This window comes from Bufo bufo, chromosome 6, assembly GCF_905171765.1.
Source record: "Bufo bufo chromosome 6, aBufBuf1.1, whole genome shotgun sequence".
Taxonomy (NCBI): Eukaryota; Metazoa; Chordata; class Amphibia; order Anura; family Bufonidae; genus Bufo; species Bufo bufo.
This window is the reverse complement of record NC_053394.1, coordinates 128658608-128681315: the sequence shown is the minus strand read 5'-3', so window position 1 is coordinate 128681315 and position 22708 is coordinate 128658608. Positions and strand designations below refer to the sequence as shown.

The 22708-nt window shown below is 42.6% G+C and overlaps 1 protein-coding gene across 2 annotated transcripts in view; it reads left to right on the top strand.

Annotated features, from left to right (window-relative positions):
- Window positions 1-22708, top strand: part of EEF1A2 (eukaryotic translation elongation factor 1 alpha 2) — a 49349-nt gene that overhangs the window by 5069 nt on the left and 21572 nt on the right. For both annotated transcript variants that reach the window (XM_040437101.1, XM_040437102.1), the window contains exons 3-7: window positions 4784-4963; window positions 6500-6796; window positions 8733-8883; window positions 18996-19252; window positions 21138-21372. In XM_040437101.1, coding sequence (XP_040293035.1) covers window positions 4784-4963; window positions 6500-6796; window positions 8733-8883; window positions 18996-19252; window positions 21138-21372 — 1120 coding nt within the window. The remainder of the gene's footprint in view (window positions 1-4783; window positions 4964-6499; window positions 6797-8732; window positions 8884-18995; window positions 19253-21137; window positions 21373-22708) is intronic.

Sequence of the window (22708 nt, the reverse complement as noted above, 5' to 3'; positions counted from 1 at the left end):
ACCCCTGTGTTACATCTGTCCTGCTCTTGAAATTGTTCTCTCTGGCCCAGCTCTGGATGGATCTGGGTCCAGACTGGCTCAAGAGTCAGCAACATGTGCTCCTCTCACTACTGAACCTAAGCTCAGACCTTTTGAACCAACTCTAGAATGTTCCTCCCTAACTATGCATAGAGGGTGACACCAGGACCATCTAGTGATGGCTGTGTATATGGCCTACTTTTTAACTCTGTCTTTTGCACTTTGCAGTGTACCGCTGCTCTGGAGCAGGGCGCCGCAAATGATGATGGGTCCAACTTTAGATTGTTCTCCTTATTGAAATAACATAGATTTATTTTGGAAAATAGATTTTTTGGGAAAAAGCTCTATTAAGATGAGTATAAGATTCAAAAAATTGATACCGGGCACAACCATGGATGAACTGCTTGTCCAGCCTCCACTGATCAGGCCATAAATAGGGGGGGAAGGACTCCCAAACCCCCTTACCACTAATATATAGAATATATATACTAGTCTACTAGATAGGCTTAAGTGGCATGAAATCTGGCTAAGGATTCCTCCTGCCCACAAATATAATTAGTTCCAGGTTGACAGCCACTAATCACCGTGTTGTCACTCTGCTTTCCTAGGCTCCTGAATGGCAAATATAACTAGTGGTGCAATGACAGATTCCTATTTACCATTTCACTGCACCGTTAGACAAATTTGCCATTCAGGAATCTTGAAAAGCTAGATGAACATTATAAACTCATCATCTAGTAGACTAAGAGGCAACTGAAGAGAGGAGGATGACTCAGGGAATTGTATTCTCTCCCCGTGTCATGCTCTGCCAGCAGAGAAAGATGCAAGATTGCAGTAGGGGGTGTTATAATCCTGTGCAGAGCCGCAGTGAGCATCCAGAGACTGCTGAAATGATCTAATTCTCTGTATGGGGCTGACTCATCCATCGGCCCTCCAGAGGCTCTATTGAGACCCAGATGGTGATGGCTCCTTGGGAGCATTGTGCTCTGGAGATGGAGCCCCGAGACGATGATCAGGAGCAGCTGAGGAGTGGAGGCCGCGGAGAACGTCACCTCTGCCAGAGTTTAATTATAGCTGATCTGAGCTGGCAGGCTCCATTTTCTCTGTGCATGCAGAGGGCACACTGTCCTATCAGCAACACAGAGCTGGGAAATGGAGACGCTCTACTGGAGCAGACATGGAGATATCGCTGCTCTTAACCCGTTGTCACCCAAAGACAATGCATGATCAATCCAAAGATGTTCAACGGGTCCAGCATCAGTTTAATTATGTTTATTATGCCAGTACACTCTGTAGAAAAGATTACAGGAGCAATAAACCTAATGGCACGGCCATCATGTCCTAACTGTAATAATAAGCTCTGTAACTGTCATGGTGCCGGCCAAAATAGCCAAGCGCTGGCTCTGCTATTTCTGTTGAGCCCATAGAAGTGAATGGAAGTGGTGGCCGGTCATGCGCGGTGCTCTCCCATTCGCTTCTGTGTTGGCCGGACCGGAGTCCTCCAGCCTCCACTTTGCGGGGCTCCGTTCCCGATATAGGTGTGGGTCTTAGCGATATGCCCCCATTGTCTGTGATGAGACAACCCCTTTGATAGCAGGTCCAACTGAGAGAACCTAGTGTGTTGCACTAACCGGCGCACGCCATGTTCTGATCAGTAGCCATATCACAGTGGGAAAGGAGGGACTTCCTAGACCCAGATATTCCCAGTGGGCCGGTTCATAGTGGGCCGCAGCTGTTTAATATACTGTAGCCAGAGGAGATGCCAGGCAAGAGCAGAGCTGAACACTGGCTCTGCCTTCAGCTCTTGCCCATGTATGCAGCAGTAGAATGTCAGAATATCATGAGGAGTGAATTCATGATACTCTGACATTCTTTTGCTGCATACGTGAGCAAGAGGTGTAGGTGGAGCCCCTCCAGTGACTGTGCCCCTACTAGCGGCTGGTGAATGACGAGGAAGAGTGACGCCCGGAGGGGGTTAGGAGCTGCCGGAGCACACCTGTGCTAAGAATTGGCCGGGGTCCTTAATGTAGTCCTCTGCTTCACAGATGGGGTTGGAGGAAGCGTCGATCCCAGCTTTTAACCCTTTGTTCATGCTATAGTCCATACTACAGCATGATCAAAGGGGACTCCCCCTCTGCAAACCAGCAGCATGGAGGAACATTGGGGTTTATGTGACTTATTAAGCCCAATGTTGCCATTAAGTGAGATAAATTATGGCGGTTAGTTATTATTGAGACACATGGTGTTATTAAAAGGGGTTTTCAGAGACTTTTATTGTATCTGATCGATGGGGGTCAGACACCCGGGACCTCGATCAGCTGTTTGAGAAGGCACCAATGCTCGCAGTAGCACCGTGGCCTTCTTGCAGCTTATGCTAGGCCATGTGAAATCACGTTTCTAGGCTCAGCTCAGCCCTATTGAAGTGAATGGGGCTGAGCTGCAATACCAAGCAAAGCCACTGTACAATGTACAGCACTGTGTCTGGTGAGCAGAGAGAAGGCTGTGGCGTCATTGGAATACCCCTTTAAAGTTAGTACCTCCATGTGCCTCACATTAATATAATTAAGTGACTCCATCGGGTACCTCCTCACATGAGGGCAACATAAGGCATCATACCACCCAACTTTTTGGCTAGACAAAGAGGGGCACTTACTACTTGTGTATGTGTAAGATCCAATCACTGGTTGTGAGGCTTGTCCTGGCTGCAGCCCTTGATTGACTGATCAAGCCTCCCAGCCATTTCCTGCCATCTTGATGCAGTAATAGGAAGTGGGGGACCTCAGAACTAAAATGTCAGGGAATCTGTAACAAATCTGGGACAGCTTTTATCTTGCACAGGAGTACCCCATTCAAATTGTACCAAATAATAAATAAAATATAGTATATGAAATGATATATATATATATATAAGTGTATAAATATGTAATAAATATAATAACACAATATATAAGTATATCAATAAAAAATAACGATATAATAAATATATGAGGTGAGGTCTAATATACAGGTAGATACCGGACAGATTTGCAATATTCACGCACATTTATTTCCTTTGTCAAAGAGAGGGACATTTAAGGAGCAAAAAGGGACAGAGGGACTTGGGTGAAAAAAAAAGAGGGACACTTAGGAGGTACGTTAATGTGTGAGTACATGATGAGGTTACATTCTATTAATGTGAGGCACCAGGAGGGTTCAAAATGAGTAACGCCATGTGCCTCACAGTAAAGGGGTTCTTCAGGCTTTTAATATTGATGACCTATCTTCAGGATAGTTGAACAAGGTATTGACCGCAGCACTCTTCCCTTAAATGGCTTTTTTGGGTGCACGTCCCCGGATTGGTTTCCCTCCACTTGAAGACCCGTGTATACTTTTTGTCGTATATAGTAGGAGACTGCATGCCAATAGATTTATTTGATTGCTTCTTTTATTTAATTCAGTTCAATTGGTTTTCAACACCAGTGGTATAAAGTACACATCAGTGCAAAATATTCATCAGTGCAACGTTTCGGGCCCTTTTAGTGGGTGCCCTTTTTTAAAGCTGATCTGATGCTCAGCCATGTGTTCAAGCATCGGATCAGCTTGAAAAAGGGAACGCACTAAAAGGGCCTGAAAAATTGCACTGATGAATATTTTGCACTGATGTGTACTATCCTCAGGATAGCTCATCAATATCACATCGGTGGCAGTCCCACATCCGGCACCCCAGCTGATCAGCTGTATGAAGGGAAGGTGCACACAGCGTGCACGTGCCGTCTCCCGTCACTCATCCTGCTTGCTGCTTTTCCATAGACATAGCAGCAGTGAGCAGGAAGAGAGACGGGAGACTGCACGTGAACACTGTGCGCTCCTTCCCTTCATACAGCTGATCGGCGGGGATGCCGGGTGTCTAAGGATAGGTCATCAATATTAAAAGCCCGGAGAACCCCTTAAAAAGTAAGTCTGGCAAAGAATTATTTTAGTATCCAGAATTGTGATACTGCACTTGGTATCGGAATTGAAGTCCAAAATTTTGGTATCGTGACAATCCGACTTTAAAGATTTATCAAACAGTGTGTGATATATTGACACATTTGGTGCAAATCACAGCAACGTAGAGTGATGCAGGCCATGCTACCGATTTTTTGTGTTGATATTGGCTGAAGGGAGTGGGTTTGGCTTGCCATGGGATGATACTGCTGCAGCCATAGCTGCAGCATTGACATCCGGGTCTGGAGGGGGGCTCGGGAAGGTGAATTTGTTTTTTGGATTATCAGCCTCCCTATAGTTTGTTCCCTAGAAGTTACAACATAGACAACCCCCTCAACTATTGAGCTACAGCGGCAGTCGCAACCAGATAGTTTAAATCAATAAGTAGTCCTCAAAAAATGTTTAGGTGTAGCTTCAGCGTTAAAAGCTTACCTAAAATCCTATAAAGCAGCGAGCTGTTTTAAACCTTGCGCAAAAATGGCACCAGAATCACCAAAGCAAGCTCTGTGGAGACACTCAACAAGCAGGGAATGTTGGGAGGTTTCAGCTCTGGAGCCTGCAGAAGTGCAGCTATAATCATTTAGTTACAGCATTTTCAACAAAAAATCACCAGTGTCTATTAGGTTCTGGAGTAATTTCTTCTCTCAGATTTGTCAAAATTCTGTTTTGTTGGGTGCTTTATAATCCAGGGGTGTGGGACAGTTTGGTGAAACCTGTATGAGGCTACTGTTCTTTGTATTCCTAGTTATGTCATAGTAACTTCATTGTAGTGCATCCTCACTTCTATGGCTTTTCATAGATGGGTAAAGGCTCCTTCAAGTACGCTTGGGTTCTAGACAAATTGAAAGCAGAAAGGGAGCGAGGTATCACCATTGACATCTCCTTGTGGAAGTTTGAGACCACCAAATATTACATCACCATCATTGATGCCCCTGGACATCGTGACTTCATCAAGAACATGATCACTGGTACATCTCAGGTGAGTTGAGACCTTGACCAGTCCAAAATAAGGGGCAGACATAGACAATACAGGACTCCTATTCAAGAACAGCATGTGAGCCCCATGCTATCTACTTTTGCACAATGTGTTTCCAGAGCAACGTGTTCATTACAGAAAGTATCAAACAAAACTTAGTATAAGAAAATTCAGACTATGTTCTACTGCCATGATCAGGGGATGGAGCTATGGTCATAAATGAAGAGACATGGATATCCAGGAGCTTATCCATCCCATGGCCTCTATGTTCATGGTAACAGATCTTCTTGGTGACTTGTAACCCGTAATATATATCTTCACCTTCAGAGAGCATCTTAACCTGTTTGGAGATGCCCTCCATTTTCAGAGAACACCCCTCAGCTTTAAAGGAACACAAAACCGAGTTATAAAACATAAAAAGATGATAATCTTGCCCTCCATAGAAATCGGTTCATCTCATCAAGTAAAGCTCTTCACCTGTCCTCATGGCTGTAGGTGCTCCCCATCACTTGATTGACATGGACATCTTGGCCAGTTCTGACAATCCCGTGCCTGCACCGTTGCCCCTATTAGTGGCGCAAGCTCAGAGACTGTGCTTCTGCTTCTGGAGTAGCAAATGTTCTTGTGCTGCTACTCAAAAGTGTCTGTTTTCATCAGTGAAGTGACAGGGGAGCATATACAGCAGCAGGGATAGCCCCTCTCTACATTTTAGAAATCCCAAAAGTTCATCTTCTGCTGATCTATTCCATTTTCAGCTGAAAAACAAATGAGGGACTGGCTTAGTCAAATAAACAGTGTTTAAGTATCTTTTTGTCCTACTGCACAAAGGACAGAGGAAGGAGGATCCTGCTCCAGCCAGTTGTCTCACAGCCAGGCACAGTACAGTGAGAAGGTGGAGGGGGAACATGGTTGATATTTCTTTATATATTTCTGAGGTTTAATTGTGATAAGTGATCAAATATGATTAAAGGAAATGAGATGAAGTGAGGAAGTGCTCTTTTTTATTTTTGCGGAAATTCAATTTTAGTGTTTCTTTTGAGTACATCTTACCCTACTTGAAAATATCCCTCACATCAAGTCCTACCCTGTTTGATGATGTCATCCATCTTCAGAGAACATCTTACACTATTTCTTCTACCTTAATAGAACATTTCACCATATTGAAAGAGATCCTCCACCTTCAGAGTACATCTTAACCCTTGTGGAGATCTTCTTCACTTTCACAGAATGTCTTACCCTATTGGAAGATGTCCTCCACCTTCAGAGAACTCAGTGGTCCATGAAAATTCTTATATACCACTGACCTATCCTATGGTTAGGTTCTAGGGCACCATAATTACCACTTCAGCTGCAGACCCAACGCCTATTAAGACACAGTAATTATGCTTTTCTTTCCTACACATTGATGACATTTTGGTTAGCCTGTGAGGCTGTGATTGTTCTCAAGCCACTGCATTCGATTGTCCACAAATAAACCAATTTACAATACAACATTGCCCAGTTTAGATTATATAATGGCAGAAAATGTTCTTTTTCCAGGCAGACTGTGCAGTCTTGATAGTGGCAGCCGGTGTTGGTGAGTTTGAAGCTGGAATTTCAAAGAATGGCCAAACAAGAGAGCATGCCTTGCTAGCTTACACACTTGGAGTGAAACAACTCATTGTGGGAATCAACAAAATGGACTCCACTGAGCCACCATACAGTGAGAAACGTTATGATGAAATTGTAAAAGAGGTCAGCGCTTACATCAAGAAGATTGGGTACAATCCAGCCACTGTACCTTTTGTGCCAATTTCTGGCTGGCATGGGGACAATATGCTGGAGCCATCACCTAACGTAAGTGAGACCAGGTCATAGCAAAAGCTCTATTTATACAATAGGTTGGGTTGTTGGTAAAAATAGGTATATAGTATAGATCAGGGATTGCCAACCTGCGGCCCTATTGCAAAACTACAACTTCCAACATGCCTGGACAGCCTACAGCTCTTAGGGCATGCTGGGAGTTCTACTGTAGTTTTGCAACACCTGGAGGGCCGCAGGTTACGCATCCCAGGTATAGATTATGCAGAGTGGTTAAAATACCCCAAATTCATCCAATGGATTTAGCTAGTTTAGGATGACAGGCCGAACTGGATGGACAATTGTCTTTTTTCGGCTTATGTACTATGTTACTATGTTACTATGAGTGTTTAGGGCAGAATGTTAAGATCTGATTCAATTGAGGTCTTTTTTGAAGTCATTTGATATTTCAGCTTCCTTGGGTGTTAGAGGCCATCTAATAGAAGGAAATCCTACTTGTCCCTTCACAACCCCCATCCTCATCACTAAATCTGTTTAGCAGTATGTGCCCCTGACTCATCATCATGTTGGTTCTGGCAGGTCCAGAACATTCTTCGGTCATCAGATCCTATAAACCTAGTTATAAAAAGACAGGGGCTCAGTGCCAGTGGAGATGATTCTGGAAGGCAGAACTTGTATAAACCAAACAATGCCTTTACCTTAGCCACCAACACAGGGCTTTAATAGATTCTTACTATGTTACTAAAGCTGGTTGGATGGAGTCTGGTCACTTTCTGAGATGGAAAGATTTGTGCAAGATTCAACAGAAATGGCCCTTAAAGGCACATTCAGAAGCCAGCCAATGTATGAGGTTTGGGTAACATACACTATCACTTTAGGTCAGGGATGCTCAACCTGCGGCCCTCCAGCTGTTTTAAAACTACAACTCCCACCATGCCCTTCTGTAGGCTGAAAGCTGTAGGATGTCGGGGAAAGATGGGAGTTCTAGTTTTGCAACAGCTGGAGGGCCGCAGGTTGAGCATACCTGCTTTAGGTGATATAAAATTATAGCCTATATGTTGGGCTGCAATTGCTTGATATTGTGTCCTTATTTGTTGGGTGAAAACATGCCATACTACACCCCCATATGACAAATATGTCTAGAACCACACTGAAGGTTAAAAAAAGTGGTTTAAAAAAAGTTAGATGGTTTTCATGGGGTCCCATGGTCTGCTTTCAGATATTAAGAGGTTGATCATTCCCAGACTCTATTCACAGATCTGTCAAAAGCTTTTTGTTCACTGTTTCCATCTTAGTGAAGATTTGGTTTCAAATCTTTCTATTGTGAGACAAAAACACTAAACAAAGGGCCTTTAAAAAGACATAAAAATATTTACAATAATGGGTACTAAAATTGCCACTATACAGGTTCTACAACCAGAATTTTGTGGGTAGCAAATTGTGTATGGCATCCAGCTGAAACTGACTTTTAGAAGGATTATGACGAAATCCCTTCCTGTCAGAGGCTCTTAGCCAATACGCATTACTCAAAACAAGCCCAACTATGCTAATAGGCTGAGGGCAGCTAATAGACCATCAGTAGTTCACAATGCTCCTTGTAGATGTTCTTTTCGGCTGAATGCCTGGCAGCTCCCCAGACTCTGGTATCTGAATCCTTTAAAAGCTGATGTTCAGGTGTGACCTTTAGGTACATGTCATTTAGCCATGCAGTATGGTTACACAGAGACTTAAAAACCTTAGAGAATCCATTGGTCAAAATTTGGCTATGTCAGTGATAAGATGGGACTATGATCCTATTTGCCAAATCCTGAGGCAGTGAGATCATGGACTCCGAGTATGAATGAATGAATGAATGAATGACTACCTTCTCTGTCTGAAACATCAAATTTACCATGCTGTCTATTTAGTTACTTGCCTCACTCTACCTCCCTGCCCAATTCTGTCACCTGTTGCCTTGTTTTCACTCCTGTAGATGCCTTGGTTTAAGGGATGGAAAGTGGAGAGGAAAGAAGGAAATGCAAGTGGAGTTTCACTGCTAGAAGCTTTGGACACAATTCTTCCCCCAACTCGTCCAACTGATAAACCACTGCGCCTCCCACTACAGGATGTGTACAAGATTGGAGGTAAGATGGTCATGTGATCATGATATATATATATATATATATATACACACACACACACTACTCACAAAAGGTTAGGGATATTTGGCTTGTGGGTGAAATTTCAGGACGAACCTAAAATGCACCCTAACCTTTATAGGTGAACTTAATGTGACATTCTCTAAACTTTTGAATGCTAATGTCCATCTGTTCAGTGTTTCAGTACTTTTTGCACAACTTGCTGTTCTCTAACAAGGAGCTTAATGGAAAAATTCACAACAGCTGTTTGATCCATGAATCACCCAATATATTTCCTGATTCAATTAGAATTTATATTTAAATAGTCCATGAGACCAAGACGACACCTAACAATTGATCAACAGTACCATTGCGAGGCTTCAAGCAGGATGTTCTAAGACAGAAGTGGCCACTGAGCTTAGAGTGTCACAGAGTGTCATCAGCAGGTTGCAACAGAGATACAGAGACTGGAAGAGTCACAGAAAGGCATAGAAGTGGATGTCCTTTGGCCACATCCCACACTGTTGACTGCTTAATTGTAAAGAATGCCTTGCTGAACCGGATGATGAATGTCACACAACTCCAGGCACATGTAAGGGAGGTGAGAGGCACCCAAGTGTAATGTCAGACCGTCCGAAACCGTTTACATCAGCGTGATCTGCGTGCTAGACGACCTGCAAGGGTACCTGACCACACCACCAGGCACAGGCTTCATCATCTTTCATGGGCCAGGGAGCATCTACGCTGGACGAGGGACCAGTGGGCCTCAGTGCTGTTCACTGATGAAAGTCTTTTCACGCTGAGCAGAAATGATGGCCGCCAACGATGTTGGAGATGTCAAGGACGAGCCTTGGGTGGTGGTGGTGTTACAGTGTGGGCAGGTGTGTCTCGTCAATACAGAACTGCCCTACACTTTGTCAGTGGTACAGTGACAAGCCAATTGTACTTGAATAACATCATTAATCTGGTCATTGTTACCTATGCATGAACAACACAGGCCTAATTTCATCTCCACGGACGACAATGCACCAGCTGGAGACTGTGTAAGATATGATCATATAAAATGTCTTATGGGTTGAGGTATAATTTAATGAATTGAGTGAACTATATCAGATTTGTAGAGTCATTGATATAGCAGATGAAAAGGTTTTCTAATTAATATTCTTGGGGTCAATTGTGGTAGAGAAGTCTTCTGTATTGCTATGTCTAGAGTAGTGTTTACAGTCATTTACATTTCTAAGACATCCTGAGAGCAGAACGACTCTAGTCAGTGGGAGCTCATCACAATGTGCAAATGACAGGAGAATAGAGTTGTCATACAGTAATATGCAAGTTGTGGGAAAATGTGACACCTTTTATTCTCCTGGTGCATATTGGGAAAGAGCACACAGAGATAAAAGCCGGCCTTTAAAGTTGGAAATGTTTGCTTAATGGGAGGGGGAGTGAGTTCCAAGATCCAAAAATTAGTATAAAACATGGGAAAAATTTGGCATAGGGGACAGGTCATAGAGAGCTTTCCTGGGAGGAAGTGGCCTGTGGGCTCAAAAGGGAACCTGATTCTGGTAGAACTCAATGATTCTACATTACTGAATGGTTATTATGCATTGTTATTAGGCTGTGTAATATTGTTTTGTTAATGGGTTTTGTTATTGTGATTTATGTCTAGGATTCTTTAGGCCAGTAATATGTGAAATAGTGTTGTGATTTAATGGTGTTTCTGTCCTACAGATAGGTGTGTTTTGGTTTCTGAAATATCTGTTTTATTGCTTAAAGTGGTTTTCTTGTCTGTTATGATAATTAGTTTATTTGTATCTATATTATATATTTTCTCTTTTTTTTCAATATACACTTTTGTTGGTGTCCCCTAGAACTTATGTAGGAATATTTTTATGGCTCAATACTATTATCATTTTATTTAATATTAATATTGTTGATAATCATATTTCTTTCTGGGTTACTGGGGTACCTCAAATGGAGTGGCCTGCACTTTTTTCAGACCTGAATCCCATTGAAAACCTATGGGATCAGTTGAGTCGCCGTGTAGAGAATTATAACTCTGTACCTCAGAACCTCAATGACCTGAGGGCCGCCTTCAAAAAGAGTGGGGTGCCATACCTCAGCAGACAATAAGTTGACTTGAGAACAGCATGAGATGCCGTTGTCAATCTGTAATTGATGCTCAAGGCCACATGAGACATTGATGTTTTTTGGGGGTAAACCCACCACTGTTGATGGCTTTTGTTTCAATAAAATGTTTGACATGTTTGACATGAGTAAATCACCATTGCGTGTTTCTACTTAAATGCCCTACTTTCATAATATCACTGTAGCGTGAGCTTTTTTAAGTTTTCCATAAATTTCACCTGAAAGCCAAATATCCTTAACTTTTTGTGAGTAGTGTGTATATATATATATATATATATATATATACTGAGCAAAAATATAAACACAACACTTTCGGTTTTGCTCCCATTTTGCATGAGCTGAACTCAAAGATCTGAAACATTTTCTACATACACAAAATACCCATTACTCTCAAATATTGTTAGTGAGCACTTCTCCTTTGCCGAGACAATCCATCCTACCTCACAGGTGTGGCATATCAAGGTGCTGATTAGACAGCATGAATATTGCACAGGTGTGCCTTAGACTGCACACAATAAAAGTCCACTTTGAAATGTGCACTTTGATCACACGACACAATGCCACAGATGTCGCAATGTTTGAGGGAGCGTGCAATTGGCATGCTGACTGCAGGAATGTCTACCAGAGCTGTTGCTCGTGCAATAAATGTTCATTTCTCTACCATAAGCCGTCTCCAAAGGCATTTCAGAGAATTTGGCAGTACATCCAACCGAATAAACGACCAATACGTTGATGTCAATAGTGGAATATGTGTGTCACACAAACAGATAACCCATTAAATTATACACATATAGTATAGCTCAATCTTTATTGTTTAAAAGAGAACAAGTAAATACATAATACAGAAAAAAAGAATTGCATATAGTGGTAGCAGTGCAGGAGTGTACTGCGACAAGTATCAAAACCACCATCCCTCCCACAGTAATAACTCCTATAGTATGTATTGCGCTGTCAAAAGAAAAGATTGCACACCTACAGTTAACACAATAATTGTGTGGTGATCACATATATATATATAGGTATAAGTAGTGAGCAAATCTGAAATAATGACCTTATGCAGTAATGCCCAATCCTGCCCATTGTAGTGTCATTACATATAAGTCAGATATGGAGTCTACACAAGAAACTCCTAATACATCACAAATGTGCTTACATAGATGTAACCATAACACAAAAAGCAATCGGTAAGAATAGGCAAAAAGCCGCAAATACTGACCAGGAGAGGAGAGAGGATGATGGCACCAACCTGACACGTGTTTCGCCTCGCTTCTTTAATTCTTTTTTGCTGTATTATGTATTTATTTGTTCTCTTTTAAACAATAAAGATTGAGCTATACTATATGTGTGTAATTTAATGGGTTATTAGTACATCCAACCGGCCTCACAACCGCAGACCACGTGTAACCACACCAGCCCAGGACCTCCACATCCAGCATGTTCACCTCCATGATCGTCTGAGACCAGCCACCCAGACAGCTGCAGCAACAATCGGTTTGCATAACCAAAGAATTTCTGGACAAACTGTCAGAAACCATCTCAGGGAAGCTCATCTGCATGCTCGTCGTCCTCATCGGGGTCTGGACCTGACTGCAGTTCGTCGTCGTAACCGACTTGAGTGGGCAAATGCTCACATTCAATGGCGTCTGGCACGTTGGAGAGGCGTTCTGTTCACGGATGTGTCCCGGTTTTCACTGTTCAGGTCAGATGGCGGACAAAGTGTGTGGCGTCGTGTGGGTGAGCGGTTTGCTGACGTCAAGGTTGTGGATCGAGTGGTCCATGGTGGCGGTGGGGTTATGGTATGGGCAGGCATATGTTATGAACAACGACCACAGGTGCATTTTATTGATGACATTTTGAATGCACGAGATCCTGAGGCCCATTGTTGGGCCATTCATCCACTACCATCACCTCATGTTGCAGCATGATAATGCACAGCCCCATATTGCAAGGATCTGTACACAATTCCTGGAAGCTGAAAACATCCCAGTTCTCGCATGGCCAGCATACTCACCGGACATGTCACCCATTGAGAATGTTTGGGATGCTCTGGATCAGCGTATATGACAGCGTGTTCGAGTTTCTGCCAATATTCTGCAACTTCGCACAGCTATTGAAGAGGAGTGGACCAACATTCCACAGGCCACAATCAACAGCCTGATCAACTCTATGCGACGGAGATGTGTTGCACTGCGTGAGGCAAAATAATGGCCACACCAGATACTGACTGGTTTTCTGACCCCCCCCCCCCCCCAGTAAGGCAAAATTGTGCACATTTCAGAGTGGCCTTTTATTGTGGGCAGTCTAAGGCACACCTGTGCAATAATTATTCTGTCTAATCAGCACCTTGATATGCCACACCTGTGAGGTGGGATGGATTATCTCGGCAAAGGAGAAGTGCTCACTAACACAGATTTAGACAGATTTGTGAACAATATTTGAGAGTAATGGGTCTTTTGTGTATGTAGAAAATGTTTCAGATCTTTGAGCTCAGCTCATGAAAAATGGGAGCAAAACCGAAAGTGTTGCGTTTAGATTTATTTTCAGTGTATATAAGATTGTAACGGGTTGAGGGGTGTTTCTGGTTAGTACCTCAGGCCTCTTTCACACTTGCGTTGTTGGGATCCGGCATGCACTTCCGTTGCCGGAGGTGCCTGCCGGATCCAGAAAAACGCAAGTGTACTGAAAGCATTTGAAGACGGAACCGTCTTCCAAATGCTTTCAGTGTTACTATGGCACCCAGGACGCTATTAAAGTCCTGGTTGCCATAGTAGGAGCGGGGAGCGGGGGAGCGGTATACTTACAGTCCGTGCGGCTCCCGGGGCGCTCCAGAATGACGTCAGAGCGCCCCATGCGCATGGATGACGTGATCCATGCGATCACGTGATCCATGCGCTTGGGGCGCCCTGACGTCACTCTGGAGCGCCCGGGGAGCCGCACGGACGGTAAGTACACTGCTCCCCCGCTCCCCGCTACACTTACCATGGCTGTCAGGACTTTAGCGTCCCGGCAGCCATGGTAACCACTCTGAAAAAGCTAAATGTCGGCTCCGGCAATGCGCCGAAACGACGTTTAGCTTAAGGCCGGATCCGGATCAATGCCTTCCAATGGGCATTAATTCCGGATCCGGCCTTGCGGCAAGTGTTCCGGATTTTTGGCCGGAGCAAAAAGCGCAGCATGCTGCAGTATTTTCTCCGGCCAACAAACGTTCCGTACCGGAACTGAAGACATCCTGATGCATCCTGAACGGATTACTCTCCATTCAGAATGCATTAGGATAATCCTGATCAGGATTCTTCCGGCATAGAGCCCCGACGACGGAACTCTATGCCGGAAGACAATAACGCAGGTGTGAAAGAGCCCTAACAAAAGTTGTCCAAGGAAGGACAACAAGTAAATTGGAGGCAGGTTCATGGGCACCAAAGGATATCCAGTCTGGTCCTATATCTCCGAAGAGGTTCTATAGTACAAATTGCTGAAAAAAATAATGCTGGCTGGGATAGAAAGGTTGATAAAAAAATGGCTGCACAACTTTACACATACAAACAATAGAGCTGAGAAATGGGGATCATTCTAAATTAAAGTGGTATTATACCTACTATAAATGGATCAATGAAAGCTTTCAGCGCACATTTTTGATCAAACGTGTGTCGGGCCCATCTACAAGGCGTGTTCTGAGAGCTATAGTTTTTTTATTTTTTGAGAGATTTTCTCATGTAGGGGCTCATTTTTGCGGGATGAGGTGACGGTTTTATTGGTACTATTTTGTGGGACATACGCGTTTTTGATCACTTGGTGTTGCACCTTTTGTGATGCAAGGTGACAAAAATTGCTTGTTTTGACAGGTTTTTTTTTTTTTTACGGTGTTCACCTGAGGGGTTGGCTCATGTGATATTTTTATAGAGCTGGTTTTTACGGACGTGGCAATACCTAATATGTATACTTTTTTTTATTTGTTTCACTTTAACACAATAATAGCATTTTTGAAACCAAAAAAATGATGTTTTAGTGTCTCCATGTTCTAAGAGCTATAGTTTTTTTTATTTTTTGAGAGATTTTCTTATGTAGGGGCTCATTTTTTGCGGGATGAGGTGACGGTTTTATTGGTACCATTTTGTGGGACATACGCGTTTTTGATCACTTGGTGTTGCACCTTTTGTGATGCAAGGTGACAAAAATTGCTTGTTTTGACACATTTTTTTCTTTTTTTTTTTTTACGGTGTTCACCCGAGGGGTTAGGTCATGTGATATTTTTATAGAGCTGGTTTTTACGGACGGGGCAATACCAAATATGTCTATTTTATTTAATTTTTTTTATTTTTTTAAATTTTTTTTTCATTCCTTACTTGGGGACTTTTTTTTTTACATGTGAAACTTTTTTTTATTTTTTTATTTTCAACCTTTTATTTTTATTTTTTTTATTTTACACTTTTCGTCCCCCATAAGGTCATACAAGACCTCTGGGGAACATTTACTTCACTTTTTCTTTTCACTGTTGATTTCTCCTGTAACTGGGGCTGACATAGTAGCCCCAGTTACAGAAGAAATGCACCCCCTAGAGAGGCTGTACAGCGCAATACAGCCTCAGTGCAGGGCTGATCGAGGTCTGTGAAAGACCTCACACAGCCCCTGCACTCTCCGGTCACGGCGGTCACATGACCGCCGTGCCGGAACAGGAAGCACATAGCGCTTCCTGCTCTGCATACACAGCGCTCGGTGAGCGCTGTGTACGCAGCGATCCAGAAGGCAGGGACACCTGGGCACTGTCCCTGCCTTCTCTCTGGGTTGCCCTGCTGTCACTGACAGCGGGCCACCCGATCAGCAGCTGCACGATTAGCGTGCAGCTGCTATTTCTGAAAGGACGTTTTAAAACGTGCTTTCAGAAATAGAGGTCCACCCATAGGACGTTTATATCCTATGGGCGGACGGAAAGTGGTTAAAGGATCTGTTGCAAATGCCTTGTAATAGAGGACATCTTCAGGGGTCTTGAGGATTCCAGGCATCAATGGGTCAGAGCTGTTTTGATGGCATGAGGTTGCCCTACACAACATTAGGCAGGTGGCTTTGATGCTATGGCTGATGGTTATGATTTGTTTTCCTGTATTTATTCGGGCCAGAACTCATCCCTAGGTAGGCTAGGTGCTGTTAATGGATCTTTATTGATGGGTCTTTTTGTGTTTGTGTGGCAGTCGTCAAGAAACGATATTGTTGGATCCTTCAGCAGCAGTGTAATGCCTATACAAGTTGTGCTCATAAGTTTACATGCCCTTGCAGAATTTATAATTTCTTAACTATTGTTCAGAGAATATGAATGATAACAAAAACTTTTCTTTCACTCGTGGTTAGTGGTCGGCTAAAGCTATTTATTGTCAAGCAACTGTGTTTACTGTTTTTAAATCATAATCACAACACAAACTACCCAAATGACCCTGATCAAAAGTTTACATACCCCAGTTCTTAATACCGTGTATTGCCCCCTTAAACATCAATGACAGCTTGAAGTCTTTTGTGGTAGTTGTGGATGAGGCTCTTTATCTTCTCTAATGGTAAAGCTGCCCATTCTTCCTGGCAAAAAGCCTCCAGTTCCCCTAAATTCTTGGGCTGTCTTGCATTGTTTGAGGTCTCCCCAGAGTGGTTCAATGATATTGAGGTCTGGAGACTGAACCTTCACTTTATTTTGCTGTAGCCAATGACAGGTCGACTTGGCCTTGTGTTTTAGATCATTGTCATGTTGGAATGTCCAAGTACGTCTCAATGCGCAGCTTTCGGGATGATGAGTGCAAATGTTCCTTCAGTATTTGTTGATACGTTACTGCATTCATATTGCCATCAATTCTGATAAAATTTCCTGTGCCTTTGTAGCTCACACATCCCCAAAACATCAGCGATCCACCACCATGTTTCACAGTAGGAATGGTGTACCTTTCATCATAGGCTTTGTTGACTCCTATCCAAATGTAACGTTTATGGTTGTGTCCAAACAGTTCAATTTTAGTCTCATCACTCCAAATGACTTTGTACCAGAAGGTTTGAGGCTTGTCTCTGTGCTGTTTGGCATATTGTAAGCGGGATACTTTGTGGTATTTGTGTAGTAATGGCTTTCTTCTGGCAACTCGACCATGCAGCCCATGTTTCTTCAAGTGCCTCCTGAAACAGCCACACCACATTCTTTCAGAGAGTCCTGTATTTTCCTTGCATCCCGAACAATTTTGAATCCCGGCAATATGAATTCAGTAACGTATCAACAAATACTGGAGGAAAATTTGCACTCATCATCCCGGAAGCTGCGCATGGGACGTACTTGGACATTCCAACATGACAATGATCCAAAACACAAGGCCAAGTCGACCTGTCATTGGCTGCAGCAAAATAAATTGAAGGTGTAACGGTCACGTCCACACACACACAGGGGGAAGGATAGTGACCACTGCGCTCCACCCTCACTCCTGGCCCTGCCTACTTGCCTCACGAGTCCTGATGACAGGGGACAACTGGACGACAGGGAAGACAGACAAGACAAAATATGGAACGTGAACGGATCGGGTCAGAACCAAGAGAGCTACGCAGTACAAAGGGTTAAGCAAAGAATGGTCAGGAGAAGCTGGGGTCAAATACCAGGAGAGTAGAGAAGTACCAGAGGAGTCCGCAAAGAGTAGTCAGGTGGGAGCCGAGGTAACGATACCAGGAGGGATGCGCAGTACAGGAGGAGCAGGCAAAGGATCGTCAGGGAACAGGATCAGGTGAGTATTCAGTAGTCCAACAAATAGCCAGGAACCTAGAATTAACAGGCAACCTGGGGCCAGCAGGCTGCCTGTATTTATAGTGGGGTCTGAGGGTCATGTGACGTGGCCAGCGTCACATGACTGACAGACAGACAAGTCGAGCACCGAGTGATCAGCTCGGCGCTCAAGGCAGACCTAGGAGCAGGGAGCCTCCCAGCTAGCAAAGCCGCCCCGGGGAACGAGGCCAAACACAGATCCTCGCTCCCGAAGCTGCGGCTGATGGGAGACCGAGTGCACCTTTGGTGCCCCGTGACACTCAGTCTCCAGACCTCAATATCATTGAACCACTCTGGGGAGACCTCAAACGTGCAGTTCATGCAAGACAGCCCAAGAATTTAGGGGAACTGGAGGCTTTTTGCCAGGAAGAATGTGCAGCTTTACCATTTGAGAAGATAAAGAGCCTCATCCACAACTACCACAAAAGACTTCAAGCTGTCATTGATGTTAAAGAGGGCAATACACGGTATTAAGAACTGAGGTATGTAAACCTTTGATCAGGGTCATTTGGGTAGTTTGTGTTGTGATTATGATTTAAAAACAGTAAACACAGTTGTTTGACAATAAATAGCTTCAGCCGACCACTAACCACGAGTGAAAGAAAAGTTTTTGTGTTATCATTCATATTCTCTGAACAATGGTTAAGAAATGATAAATTCTGCAAGGGCATGTAAACTTATGAGCACAACTCTAGGTAGCTTTAGGCTTTTATACAGCCTGCTTATAGAAACATAGAATGTGTCGGCAGATAAGAACCATTTGGCCCATCCAGTCTGCCCAATATACTGAGTACTATGAATAGCCCTTGGCCCTATCTTATATGAAGGATGGCCTTATGCCTATCCCATGCATGCTTAAACTCCTTCACTGTATTTGCAGCTACCACTTCTGCAGGAAGGCTATTCCACGCATCCACTACTCTCTCAGTAAAGTAATACTTGCTGATATTACTTTTAAACCTTTGCCCCTCTAATTTAAAACTGTGTCCTCTTGTAGCAGTTTTTCTTCTTTTAAATATTCTCTCCTCTTTTACCTTGTTGATTCCCTTTATGTATTTAAAAGTTTCTATCATATCCCCTCTGTCTCGTCTTTCTTCCAAGCTATACATGTAATCTTTCCTGGTAAGTTTTATCCTGCAATCCATGCTTCTAGTGTGATAGACGCACAATAAATTTTCCTTTTTCTCTTTTTCTTCAGGAATTGGCACAGTCCCTGTAGGCCGTGTAGAGACTGGTGTCCTGAAACCCGGCATGGTTGTCACCTTTGCTCCCGTAAATATCACCACTGAAGTGAAATCTGTGGAGATGCACCATGAAGCTCTGAGCGAAGCTCTTCCTGGAGATAATGTCGGCTTTAACGTGAAGAATGTGTCTGTCAAAGACATTCGACGTGGAAACGTGTGCGGTGACAGCAAAGCCGACCCACCCCAGGAAGCTGCACAGTTCACTTCCCAGGTCAGTTGGCGAAAAAAAAAAAAATTTTGTAGCCGATTTTAAATTATCTGTATCTGGGAAAGCTGAGTCACAACAAGTATGGATAATATCCCAAGGATGTAATCGACCAACTTTCCAAGACTCCAAATAGTAAACCTTCTATAATACTATAATATCTGCCTCCATTACATACAACAGTGCCACCTAAGGGCCACTTTGTAACATAACATTTTTTCTGATTGCTTTAAGCGAATTACCAAACACATTACATAAAAGACCCCTAAAGATTTTAAAGATGTTAAAAACTTTATTGGTTTATACCACCCTTTTACAGAGATATCATCATGACAACACTTCCTGTCCTATACTGAGGAAGCTCAGAATTGTAAGGGACTTTGGCCCAGATTGACTACTGACTGTGCGACTGGATTTTATCTTAAATGTTGCCACAGATTAAAGCAAAATGTTGCAAAACCCACGTTGTGGCTGGCCACTTGCAGCCAACCAATGCCCACTGATAGCAACCAATGACTGGGCAGATTTGCCATCCCCACCATGGGGTCACACCCTTAAACCTGAGCCACTTTGATAATTCTGCTGAATTTAATGAATCTGGGTGAGATATATAAAAACTGGTAAAGGAAAACTGATTTAGGCTACTTTCATATCTGAGCTTTCCCTTTCCGCTATTGAGATCCGTCATAGGATCTCAATAGCGGGGGGGGAACACTTCCATTTTAGCCCCATTCATTGTCAATGGGGACAAAACTGAACTGAACGAAACGGAGTGCACCAGAATGCATTCCTTTCCGTTTGGTTGCGTCCCCATCGCGGACAGAATAACGCTGCAAGTGGTTTGGAGCAAGACGGATCCGTCCTGACACGCAATGTAAGTCAATGGGGATGGATCTGTTTACTTACAATGGTTTTAGAGACGGATCCGTCATGGCTATTTTAGAGATAATACAACGGGATCCGTTCAGAACGGATGCAGACGGTTGTATTATCATGACGATGGATCACGCTGGTGTGATTCCTCCTTTCATTTGTATAGCAGTTATAGCTGCAGGGCCGGCAGCGAATGTCTAGGCTGGAAGAGTTAGGTTTTACTTTGTTACAATTGTATACTGTTATTTTTTGTATGTTTTTAGTTTTTTTTATCTTCAATAAATATATTATAGAAATATATGTTTAGAGCACCTGCCCATTATTATCTAATATAAGCTTTTTTTTTAATCTATAGGCACCATATAGGTGCAGGGGCTCAACAATATTTCGTAATTATTGTAATTTTCTTTTTTTTCTTTTTGGATCAGGTGAGCCGTCCATTGTCATTACATGGATCTAGATAATGCCCCATGAGGCTCGGATGTGAGAGCAAAGGACAGGAAGTTTTGTCATGTGGGCAATCTATACTGGAATAATGCAGTAAAAAAAAGATTTTTCAATCATTATTTTGCCTTTAAGGAGTTTTCCGGTACTTAGATATCGATGCCTTATCCTCAGGATAGGACATCAATAGCAGATCAGCAGGGGTCCAACACCTCGTACCTCCATCGATCAGCTGTTTCATTCACCGAAAACCACACAATGGACAGAACTGGAAGCACAAGGTTCCTTCCACTGTGTTGTGACTGTGCCGGGGTACTGCAGCTTGGCTCCCATTGATATGTGCTGGTGTCAGAAACTACACAGTGAAAGGAACTTTGTCCTGATCGATGGGGTCAGAGGATGTCGGACCCTCACCAAAATGATATTGAAAACCTATCCTGAGAACAGGCCATCAATATTTAAGTACTGGATAACCCGTTTAATGAAGGTTTTATGTGGATAGTAATAGTTATTTAGATTATGTTAACCTTTTACCCTAAGTACATTCATAATTGTGGTTCTCATTCCTTTAAAGGTTATCATACTAAATCATCCAGGTCAAATCAGTGCTGGCTATTCTCCAGTTATTGATTGTCACACGGCACATATTGCCTGCAAGTTTGCAGAACTAAAGGAAAAGATTGACCGTCGCTCTGGCAAAAAGCTTGAGGACAACCCCAAATCCCTGAAATCTGGAGATGCCGCCATTGTAGAGATGATTCCTGGAAAACCCATGTGTGTTGAGAGCTTCTCCCAGTACCCTCCTCTTGGTGAGAAAATCATTCCTTATGGTTTTTTTTACACATTCACCATGGAATTTATGACTCAGAAAAACTATAATACTGACTCCAATGTATAAGAATATAACTACTATAATACTGCCTCCAATGTATAAGAATATAACTACTATAATACTGCCTCCAATGTATAAGAATATAACTACTATAATACTGCCTCTATGTACAAGAATATAACTACTATAATACTGCCTCCAATGTATAAGAATATAACTACTATAATACTGCCTCCAATGTATAAGAATATAACTACTATTATGCTCAGGGGCGTAGCTGAAGGCTCATGGGCCTGGGTCCAAGAGTTCAGCTTGGCCCCTCTTCCCTCAGTGCTTTGTGGCCAGGCACAGTGAAGGCCCAGTAGCGACTGCTACCTCTGCACCCCCTATAGCTACGCCCCTTATAATACTGCCACATATGTTCAAGAACATGACTGCTTTAATATTGCTCTCCTATGTACAAGAATATAACTACTACAATACTGTCTCCTATGTACAAGATTATAACTACTATAATCCTGCTTCTATGTACAAGAATATAACTACTACAATACAGTCCCCTATGTACAAGAATATAACTACTACAATATTGCCCCTATGTACAAGAATATAACTACTACAATACTGTCTCCTATGTACAAGATTATAACTACTATAATACCGCCTCTATGTACAAGAATATAACTACTATAATACTGCCTCCCATGTACAAGAATATAACTACTATAGTACTGTATGCTATGTACAAAAATATAACTACTATAATACTGCCCCCTATGTACAAGAATATAACTACTACAATACTGTCTCCTATGTACAAGATTATAACTACTATAATACCGCCTCTATGTACAAGAATATAACTACTATAATACTGCCTCCCATGTACAAGAATATAACTACTATAGTACTGTATGCTATGTACAAAAATATAAAACATTTAAAACAGTTACCTATGTACAATCATATAATTACTATATTACTGCCCCTATGTACAAGAATTTAACTAATATAACCCTGCCCCCTATGTACAAGACTAAATAACTGTTATAATACGTCCCCTATGTATAAGAATATAACTACTATAATACAGCCCCTATGTACAAGAACATAACTACTATAATACTGTATCCCATGTACAAGAATATAACTACTATAATACTGCCCCTATATACATGATTATAACTAGTGTTTACAGACAAGCATTGGAACTATAAAACCTAACTTTTATTATTTTTGTTAAAACCAGAACTATTGGTAACTAAACAGGGCACCAAGCACCCAGTCATTAATATATTTTATGACATAGTGGA